General features: G+C 44.4%; 1 protein-coding gene across 1 annotated transcript; it reads right to left on the bottom strand.

Moving 5' to 3' along the window:
* Nucleotides 1-229: 229 nt before the first annotated feature.
* On the bottom strand, nt 230-11,055 carry LOC146695248 (arylsulfatase I). Its single transcript, XM_085478536.1, is given in 6 exon segments — nt 230-1,848; nt 1,851-2,697; nt 2,783-2,995; nt 2,997-3,113; nt 9,495-9,737; nt 10,991-11,055. Coding segments are annotated over 6 exon segments (1,710 nt in total). The 3' UTR covers nt 230-1,623.
* Between the last annotated feature and the right edge of the window lie 288 nt (nt 11,056-11,343).

Below are 11,343 nucleotides of genomic sequence, written 5' to 3'. Positions count from 1 at the left end.
CATTAACAATAACGGAAAGAATTAAAGTGGAATTTTCACTTGCTTGTTTTACTTGCATTTATTATATTAAATCACAGCAGTTCCAATTTGCCTCCAATTACTCACATGCAATGGCTTCATGCCCCAGCAGGAAGTACTGCCCTTAAGTTCAAGAACCACCGTCTTAACCATAATGCAGAGTCCACACAGAAAGCAAGAATTTTGCAAAGGATTCATAATCTTAGGTTTTACAAATTCTTTTTTTTAATGATAATCATCTTCAGTCTTCCACATAATACAAGCACACAGATACAGAGTGTTTGTAATGACAAATATGTTTTTCACAGAACAGCCATAACAAGCATCACATGGATGTGAAAAATAGCTTTTCTGCCCACATTTTGGGATTGGCTTCATTTCTAAGACATTATGATTCAGTTTGGCACTAACTGAGAAAAAAATAGACACATATACACTGAAATTTAAATAGCAGGTCTAGTAAATGTTTATGTATAAATTAAACACACATATTGAATTTTATGCTTAGTGATAGATTAATTTTTAGGTTTGGATGTGAGCACAACTAAGATTCAAGAAACAATTAATCAGCAGTATCCCTGCAGCATTTTTCTTATTTTTCTTCTTTATTCAAGATTTTATTGAAACGATGAAATTCAAGTCAAAGTATTTAATAGAGTCAAAAAATGATGTGTTTAAGTGACATTTAAAAGTCCAGAAAAGCAACAGCTATCGAGTCTTTGTTGGTTTGTTTGCAGGGACAGAACACTGTGTGGGGGTGAGGTCTTTCAAAGGCATGGGGGTATGCTCTAAGCAGAAGTGAATCTGTATAACCCTTGAGAACAAAAGAACAAGGTGACATTTGACAAAAACAAGCCCTGTGGGTGTTTTTGTGGCATCCTTAAAGGGTCCTCTCAGATGATTAAGAGATGAGACATTGAGAGGTCACCACAGGCCTCACTTCCACATGCACGCACTCCATCTCTATGTCTATTAATCGAACTGTTCATGAATGCAGGCATACATGCACAGTGACACGCACATTGCTCCCTAAGCAGTCCTACGATGACCCACAGTCTCCCTGCTGCAGTTTGGCCGCAGGACAGCGAGTGAGTCAGCTTGCTCAGCCAGCCACACAGTCCTGCCTGTTTTGTCTTTCAGGAGGCCTGTTTATCTGCCAACCTTCAGTATTTGACTGTAGGTCCGTCTAGTCTATCTGACCCGTGTGCATTTCTGCTTGTCTATATTTTTTCTTTATCTATTTTTCATTCCCACACTAAGTATACTTTAAGGGGAAGACTTTCAGATCATCAAATAGTGTCACAGAACCCTTATGCCCTCAAATGACTAATGTTTGTACTCTATTTTTTTTCTATTTTCCGAAACTATTGTAGTCTTTACCTTATGATATACTCAGCATACTCAGGTGACTACTGTGAATTTGTCCTATATAATTAAAAGGGAATTGAACTGAACGGAAAAGAGGAGAGGAACATTGGGTAGATAACTTATTCCATCTATGATTGTGGTCCTTAGAAAACAGTAATTAAAGTGTTGATAACACTTCCTAGCTCCTTTGAGGCACTATTGAACCTTTGGCACAGTTAATGCTACTAGAAGAAACCTTTAGAATAAGGTCTTCCTCTGCAGGCGTGATCCCACCTTTTTGAAGAGGGCTTTTAGCTTACATAATTTGCAGTGCCTAATCTTTATCATCTTTTCTTTCCTCTCCTCCTTTTCATTATCCCCTTCTAGGCCCAGCCAGGGGCTCCATGCCCCTCCATGGAGCTCTGGGTCAGCCATTGGATCATCTGGTGGATTGCTGGCCATCACAGCTGTCTGGTTGGACTCTCTGCCAGCCTGGTCAGCAGATGTTTTACTACCTGTGGACGAGCTTCTGCCAAATCATACCTCTCGTAAGGGTCTGCACTGACATTAAAAAGCCACACTGACTTCCCCAGCTCATTGCGTCTCTTCTCAAGTTTCGTCCAACGTTCTGGACCACCAGGAAGTGCTTGTGGTGGTATCCAGTCCCCATCACCCACATTTCCTGTCGACAACTTCCAGTCACCAAGTCACAATGCTGCCCTCACGACTGTGTCCCAGATCCCAAAGCCATTGAGTATCAATGCCTTGTCATATGGTTCTTCAGCTTTCCTAGAAACTGGGTCAATGTTGAAAAGAATTTCAGTGCGAGGACAGGGAAGACCTTCACTGATGCTTCCCCAAACATCATGACCATCAAGGCCATGGTGGGACTGCCGCGCTCCAGCAAGCCCCAATAAAGTAGGATACCAGTCAGAGACATGAATCAGTGCTCTGCTTACTATACCTTTCTTCTTTAGAAGTGGGCTGTGGACAAAGCCCACAGTCCGAATGCCCCCTTCCCAGTAGGTTCCTTTGCCACCTCTCAGTGTCCAGTTGCTTCCGCCCGAGAGTGGCTGCCCACCGTTATCAGAAGAGTAGATGAGTACAGAGTTTTCATAGAGCTCTTGAGTCTTTAGTTCCTGGACCACTTGTGCAACCCCGCTGTCCAGGCAGCTCAGCATGGCTGCATAATGACGCCTGAGACGATTGCACTGGGAATCATAAAGGTGAAGAAAATGGTCTGGTACCTGCAACGGCGCATGGGTGGCCTGAAGGGAGAGATAGAGGAAGAGTGGTGTATGTGGGTCGTGTCTCTTCAAGAACTGCTTCACTCTGGTTGTACAAATGGAAGATTTAAAAGAATTTAATGACTGTATTTCTGTAGGATTTCTCTATTTACATGTACCAGGATACTTACCCGTCTATGCAGAGGAGAGTGGAGTAGTTCCCAGCCATCTCCCAGGCAGGCCTGTCTCCATCATGCAGGTCAAATCCACAAGCTTCTGCCCCGTCACAGCTCTGATAGGAGAAATGATCTCCACTGCCAGTCAATGTGCCCAGGAAACTCTGAAAACCACGTCCTGTTGGCAAGCAGCTTGGCCTGCAGAAGCCTAGGTGCCACTTACCCACCGTGTGTGGCGTATCCAGCTTCAGCCAGATGCTCTGGTGGGGTGGGAATATCAGGGGGCAAGCACAGCGGTTGACGTGGGTGGATGATTGAATGCTGGAGTCCAGTGTGAATTTGGTAGCTGGCAAAATTGAGTAGGGAGAGTGTGAGAAAAGATGTCACAGTATATTGCTACATATATTATGAAGCAATACTGGGAAGGGTTGTGTAGCCAATATTGCACCTTTGGGTACCCATAGGCTGCTACACACCATTGTAGTGAAGGTGGGGTATTTTTAAAGTCTTAGTTTACCTATGATACACACTCTCACTCTCTCTCTCTCTCTCTCTCTCTCTCTCTCTCTCTCTCTCTATATATATATATATATATATATATATATATATATATATATATATATATATATATATATATTAGGGGTGCAACGATACACAAAATTCACGGTTCGGTTCGATACTTTGGTGTCACGGTTCGATATTTTTTCGATACAAAAAAATGTTCATGCATTTTTAATTTGTCATTTATTAAAATTATAAATATATATTTTAACTCAAAAGTACAGTTTTTAAATTTAACCCTAACCCTTGTGCGTGTTTTTTATTTTGACAGCGAATGCGCACCTGCGGACCACTTATGTGCAGCCCTGGTTATTTAGCTCATCATATCGCAGCCACAGAAATTCTTTTGTCCATGAAACCATAAAGCTGCACTTTCTTTTTGCCTTATAGTCTGATTTGTCATAACTTCTCCGTTTTGTGGTAAGCTTTTCTTTGGCTGTCACTTCTTCACCCTGACCTGTCTTATTTGGCTCAGCAGAACTGAAATGCTTTTACACGCACTCACATAAGCTCAGCGATTCTCTGCGCGATCAACCTCTCACATGTGTAAGCTGCGGGAGATTTCACTTGTCATGTTTGCATAGTAAGCTAACGATTAATAAGACGATGTCAGAGGAATTGGTGCACAAATTATCATCACACAGATCAGTGCTGTCGCTCTCTATACACAGTTCGCACGATTGCAAAGTGAAAGCAAAAAAACAAGCGCAAATTCAAACGCGACTTCAATATGTCACATATTGACAGTGGCTCACCGATGCCAATGACATAATTACCCAGCTACATTTCTGAAAGAATGCAAAAGCATTGACATATATTTTTCCTACAATAGCCCGACGGGCAGGGAAGAGAAAGATTTTGGTAGCCCGACTGAAAAAATCGCTAGCTCCAGGACGTCGGGCTAGCGATATTGCGAGCCCTGTATCTGATTGAGGAATCACTCATCTTTGGAAAAGAGAGTTTATTATAGAGAAATGGCTCTTTCCAAAATAAAAGCTATACTATCCGCTTCTTCTGGGCTATATTCTCAGCAGCATAAGGAGAATCATGTGCTAACAGCGGTCTAAATGACTCGGCTAAAGTTAGTAGCATGCTTGCTTTTTTTTGTCTGCTTCCACTTGTCTTTGCACTAGGATGATGTCGGCGTAAATGTGCAGTCATATTCGTTGTGTTCCCACTAGTGCTTTCAGGTTAATCTCGTTGAAATGACCTTAACGCCACAACACGGCAAATCTCCGTTAACGAGCTACCGCCGATCGCTCCGTGCATGGGGCTAGACGGCCAACACGTTAAGGAGCTAACTGCGCTAACACACTAGTTCACACCAATGTAATTGAGCATTGCATGGCACATCCAACATACTGTTTTACTTTAGTCCATGATTCGCTTACCTTCAGGGTCATACGTCACATGAAAACCAAAATAATTCCAAACGCTAGATCTGAATGAGGTTCAATTTGCCTGTTGCAAGTAGAGCTTAACTTCTGTCTCGCTAGCTTGCCCTGCGCTCTTCCTTCTGACTATGCTGTCTGTGTTGAGCGCTCAGTGGATCTGCGCTGGACAGTGCAGCCTAGGCGGAGTAGTCGAACACAGATTCACTGAGCGCTCAACACAGACAGCATCGTCAGAAGGAAAATTGATAAAATAAATTACAAATGTTGTATTGTTCGATACATATGCGTACCGAACCGAAAGCACTGTATCGAATGGTTCAATATCGACACGAATATCGTTGCACCCCTAATAAATATATATATATATATATATATATATATATATATATATATATATATATATATATATATATAAAAAAAAAAAACACCCAGCACGCCCCTGCGGGCGGTTTATCCTTCAAGCTCGGGTCCTCTACCAGAGGCCTGGGAGCTTGAGGGTCCTGCGCAGTATCTTAGCTGTTCCCAGGACTGCGCTCTTCTGGGCAGAGATCTCCGATGTTTTTCCCGGGATCTGCTGGAGCCACTCGCCTAGCTTGGGAGTCACCGCACCTAGTGCTCCGATTACCACGGGGACCACCGTTACCTTCACCCTCCACATCCTCTCGAGCTCTTCTCTGAGCCCTTGGTATTTCTCCAGCTTCTCGTGTTCCTTCTTCCTGATATTGCTGTCATTCGGAACCGCTACATCGATCACTACGGCCGTCTTCTTCTGTTTGTCTACCACCACTATGTCCGGTTGGTTAGCCACCACCATTTTGTCCGTCTGTATCTGGAAGTCCCACAGGATCTTAGCTCGGTCATTCTCCACCACCCTTGGGGGTATCTCCCATTTTGACCTCGGGACTTCTAGGTTATACTCGGCACAGATGTTCCTGTACACTATGCCGGCCACTTGGTTATGGCGTTCCATGTATGCCTTGCCTGCTAGCATCTTGCACCCTGCTGTTATGTGCTGGATTGTCTCTGGGGCATCTTTACACAGCCTGCACCTGGGGTCTTGCCTGGTGTGATAGACCCCAGCCTCTATGGATCTTGTACTCAGAGCTTGTTCTTGTGCTGCCATGATTAGTGCCTCTGTGCTGTCTTTCAGTCCAGCTTTGTCCAGCCACTGGTAGGATTTCTGGATATCAGCCACCTCCTCTATCTGCCGGTGGTACATACCGTGCAGGGGCCTGTCCTTCCATGATGGTTCCTTGTCTCCCTCCTCTTTCTTGGGTTTCTGCTGCCTGAGGTATTCACTGAGCACTCGGTCAGTTGGGGCCATCTTCCCAATGTATTCTTGGATGTTCGTTGTCTCATCCTGGACTGTGGTGCTGACACTCACCAGTCCCCGGCCCCCTTCCTTCCGCTTAGCGTACAGCCTCAGGGTGCTGGACTTGGGGTGAAACCCTCCATGCATGGTCAGGAGCTTTCTTGTCTTTATGTCAGTGGCTTCTATCTCCTCCTTTGGCCAGCTTATTACCCCAGCAGGGTACCTGATCACGGGCAGGGCGTATGTGTTGATGGCCCGAATCTTGTTCTTACCATTCAGCTGACTCCTCAGGACTTGCCTGACCCTCTGCAGGTACTTGGTGGTTGCAGCCTTTCTAGCGGCCTCTTCATGGTTCCCATTTGCCTGCGGGGTCCCCAGGTACTTGTAACTGTCCTCTATGTCTGCAATGTTGCCTTCTGGTAGTTCAATCCCCTCAGTTCTGACTACCTTCCCTCTCTTTGTTACCATCCGACTACACTTCTCCAGTCCGAACGACATTCCAATGTCATTGCTGTATAGCCTGGTAGTGTGGATCAGTGAATCGATGTCTCGTTCACTCTTGGCATACAGCTTGATGTCATCCATGTACAGGAGGTGGCTGACAACTGCTCCGTTCCGTAGTCGGTATCCGTAGCCAGTCTTGTTAATGATCTCACTGAGGGGGTTCAGGCCTATGCAGAACAGCAGTGGGGACAGAGCATCTCCTTGGTAGATCCCGCACTTGATGGTAACTTGTGCTATGGGCTTGGAGTTGGCCTCTAGTGTTGTACGCCACATCCCCATTGAGTTCCTGATGAAGGCTCTTAGGGTCCCATTGATCTTGTACAATTCTAGGCATTCCAGTATCCAGCTGTGGGGCATTGAGTCATAGGCCTTCTTGTAATCAATCCAGGCAGTGCACAGGTTGGTCAGTCTGGTCTTGCAGTCTCGGCTGATTGTTCTGTCTACCAGTAGCTGGTGTTTTGCGCCTCTGGTATTCTTGCCAATTCCTTTCTGTGTCCCGCTCATGTATTGACCCATGTGCCTGTTCATCTTAGCCGATATGATGCCTGACAGGAGCTTCCATGTAGTACTGAGGCAGGTTATTGGTCGGTAGTTGGAGGGGACCGGTCCCTTCTTGGGGTCCTTGGGGATCAGGACCGTCCGGCCTTCAGTTAGCCATTCCGGGTGTCTCTCGTTAACTAGCAGCTGGTTCATTTGTGCTGCCAGACGCTCGTGGAGTGCAGTCAGCTTCTTCAGCCAGTAGGCGTGAACCATGTCGGGCCCTGGTGCTGTCCAACTCTTCATACTGGAAACCCTTTCTTGGATATCTGCCACTGTGATGGTTACTGGACCCTGTTCAGGGAGGTCGCTGTGGTCTGCCCTCAGATCCTCTAGCCACTGAGCATTGCCGTTATGGGTTGCATCCTTCTCCCATATGCTCTTCCAGTATTGCTCCGTCTCCAGCCTTGGTGGTGCTGTTCTCTTATTGTTCCCTTGCCACTGAGAGTACACCTTTGCTGGTTCTGTGGAGAACAGCTGGTTTATTCTCCTGCCTTCTATCTCTAGAAGGCAGGAGAAAAGAGAGATAGAAGGCAGGAGAATAAACCAGCTGTTCTCCACTGGTGTACCTCCTCAAGCGGCTGGCCAAGGCTGTGAGTCTTTGCTTGGCAGTTTCCAAGGCCTCAGGTATGGACAGCTTGCTGTATTTCTTAGGCACCTTATTTGTCGCACCTTTCTGCAACTCCGTTAGTTGGCTAACCTCCCTCCGTGCTACTTTGATCTTGCCCTCTAGCCTCCTTCTCCATGGAGGGTACTGCCCCTTGTCGCTGTTCAACTTGTAGCCAAGCATCTCACTGATCACTGTTGCCGTATTGTAGATGAGCTTGTTAGTGTCGGTAATCGTGGTTGTAGGTATTGCCCGTAGTGCTGCATTAACATCATCTAGCAGACCTTCTGAGGGTACTTCACGTAATCTTGGTAACCGGCTACGGGGGATCCAGGTTTCAAGCTTGGCCATGATCCTATTTTTCAGGTCAGTTCCTCTCGCACTCAACGATCCTTCTCCTATCGCACTTGGGGCTATGTACCCAATCTCGGGTGATGATATCTCCCCCCTGACCTGGCGTCCTGACTCCTCCTTGCCGTAGCATTTGTGTTGTACCTCGTCAATCTCTAGCTGTGAGAGCAGTCCCTTCTTTCGAATGTTGGAACACTGAGCTACTAGTTGTTTCGCCGTCATTGTGGATGTTGGGTATCGAAGAATCCATAGGTCCCTCATCCTATTCATGTAGCCCCTTCCGCCGGGGTTACTTGCGTAGTAGCATTCCAACAACGCCCTGTTTTCGTCTCTTGCCCACCGATGCCTTCTTGTTCCAGTAGCCCACTTTTCATCAGGGTGCCCTGGTTCCTCAACACCTGACGCGGACCTTGTTGATCCGGGCGACGTCCGAGCCGGCATGCCTTCATATTTATCTGTCTCGCTCATGTCTGCGGTAGGCTTGCTTAGCATAGGGGGTCTAGCCTTAGGACCCTTACTGGATACAGACGCCCCAGGCTATCCAGCTGCTGCGCTATATATATATATATATATATATATATATATATATATATATATATATATATATATATATATATATATATATATATATATATATATATATATATATATATATATATATATATATATATATATATATATATATATATATATATATATATATATATATGAGCACGGTGGCACAGTGGTGTGTATATATATATATATATATATATATATATAGAGCACGGTGGCACAGTGGTTAGCACTGTTGCCTCACAGCAAGAAGGTCCTGAGTTCAATTCCAACATCAGGCCGGGGGTCTTTCTGTGTGGAGTTTGCATGTTCTCCCCGTGTTTGCGTGGGTTCTCTCCGGGTACTCCGGCTTCCTCCCACCGTCCAAAGACATGCAGCTTGTGGGGATAGGTTAATTGGATAATCCAAATTGTCACTATGTGTGAGTGAATGTGAGTGCGAATGGTTGTCTGTCCCTGTGTGTTGGCCCTGCGACAGACTGGCGACCTGTCCAGGGTGTACCCTGCCTCTCGCCCTATGACAGCTGGGATAGGCTCCAGCGCCCCCCGCGACCCTGAAAAGGATAAGCGGAAGCGAATGGATGGATGGATGGATGGATATATATATATATATATATATATATACTTCAGCAAAACACCTTAGTGGTAATGTAGTAAGAGCTAAAAGATATAAAGTCAATAAAAAGAATCACGTCTCCTTTTATAGCCAACATGATCAATCAAAATTCCAATAAAGTGGATTTCAGAAGGCAAACAATCTCTTTGCTCCTTGATATAAACACAGATGGTACTTCATTACCACAAGACAAAAAGCCTGTTGATGATATGATTAATTACTTCTGCTGCAAACAGAAGCTGTAAATGAATAATTATACTGCCGGAATAATCATGTAACGAGGAAACTCACCGCCCTGTCGTGAGTTGACTGCGAGAGGGTGAGCAGATAGGTTGGACATAATAATTTTCCAGTTTAACCCCCTCTGCTGCCAGCCGGTCCAATACTGGAGTGTGGATGTCTGAGCCATGGTAACCAATGTCTCCATAGCCCTGGTCGTCCACCATAATGAAGATAAAGTGAGGTAGCCTGGGCTTTTCAACCTCCTCTGTTTTCACACTTTCCTTAAACGTGTCTTCATCCTGACAGGCAAGGCTAAAGAACAAGGTTGCACCAAACACAAGAATAAACAAAGAGGAGCTTCTTCCCGTAATCTCGAGCAATACCTTGTAACTAATATTTACTCAAAGCTGATTTTTTCTTCGTATTTCTGCTTAGTCTGCAGTTAATAAATCTCCAGCCAGATCACATTTGCAGAACGGGCAGATCTGTGGTCTCAAAGAGCTTGTCCAAAAGTCTTATCTATCCATTAAGTATGAGCTGCTGTCTTTTTCTGGGGCTTATTCTTAGTTTTGTAAACTGGAGCTGAACTGGTGCCAGCTTCTGTGGTGGGTGGAGAAAAAGTCTGTCTCTAAGAGGTGCAAGAAACTGGCAGAGGTGAGAGTTTGAGAGAGAGACAGAGAGGTTTACCTTTTTGCAGTGCCTCGCTAGATTCCTATGTAGCTTCAGTTGTGCTATAGGATTGCTGGGAAGGTGTTGGGTAAGAATTAGAGGCAAATGTACTGCTCAGAGAAAGTAGACAGACATGGTGTTCTTAGCTTGCAAATCATGATTTTTATACTCACAGCAACACTACATTAAGGTAATATTAAAGGTACAAACCATAAACCTAACAGATGTACAGTGGTAAATATGTCAAACAACCAAAAGTTTAAGCAATAGTAAAGCAAACGATTTTCAGAAAGATAACTGTACAACAATTTGGTTTACTGTGACGAGGTGGCACTTTTATAAGAGGATAGCTTGGGCTATATGTAGCCATATTGGTGATGAAACAGGAACAGCAGCAAAAAAATAAATAAATAAAAAAAGAGTGACACTAATTCTGACTTTTTATTCAGGGGTTTAACTTATAAGACTGTCAAATGAGGACGTGCACTGGATCAGAAGAATCATTAATAAAGTGAATCCTGCAAGCAGCTTTAGTCAACTCAAGCTGCTCTATGTCACTCACATACAAGATGTCTTTTCACAAGTCTGTGAAAAAAAGTCCATGAACTCGTGTTTTGACAGCAGGAACACGGAAGATTTACGCAGAACGCAACACATATGATGCACTTTCTTGACCCGAAATTCAAATTTTGACACTTAAATACTTTTCTTTCCTTCAGGTAGAGCCACGCCAGGAAAACACTTGGTTACCAGTGCTGGACTATAAAATGACTTCACTATAAAACCTCTGTGTTTTTTTCTTTAATAAGCAGCAACATCCTTCTGGCTTGTGTTGTACTGAGCTGGCAGCGAGCTAATCTATCAAAAGCAGGTCCAAAGAGTCAAACATCTATTACCTCTGTTTCAGCTGCTTTGGCCTGCCCACAGTTGTTTTGCAGCTGCAAGCCACTTTGTAACCCATCTTTGGGGAGTGGACATAAATCCTGCAAAAAAATCATTATCGGAGAAGAAAATAACATTATTTGTTTCGCTACAGTGGGTGGCCCTTATTGTTGAACTACTCTGATGTTCCCAAACTTACATTAAAACTTTTCAGCCAATATTTAGATTATTTTCTGTGCTGTTGATCCCTAACTACACTATAAATCCTTTAGCCTCTTTAATTTTTCTTTCATTGATTGGTGCAGCTCATTTAATACCTGTTAACAATTACTGCCTGTGCGATGGCATCGAAACCTATCCGGCCAAA

This window comes from Copadichromis virginalis, linkage group LG13 (genome assembly GCF_057382275.1).
Source record: "Copadichromis virginalis isolate Kocher_CV1m ecotype Utaka linkage group LG13, C_Virginalis_male_GT1.1, whole genome shotgun sequence".
In the NCBI taxonomy this organism is placed as follows: Eukaryota; Metazoa; Chordata; class Actinopteri; order Cichliformes; family Cichlidae; genus Copadichromis; species Copadichromis virginalis.
The sequence above is the reverse complement of the archived record's forward strand: the minus strand, read 5'-3'. Positions and strand labels throughout refer to the sequence as shown.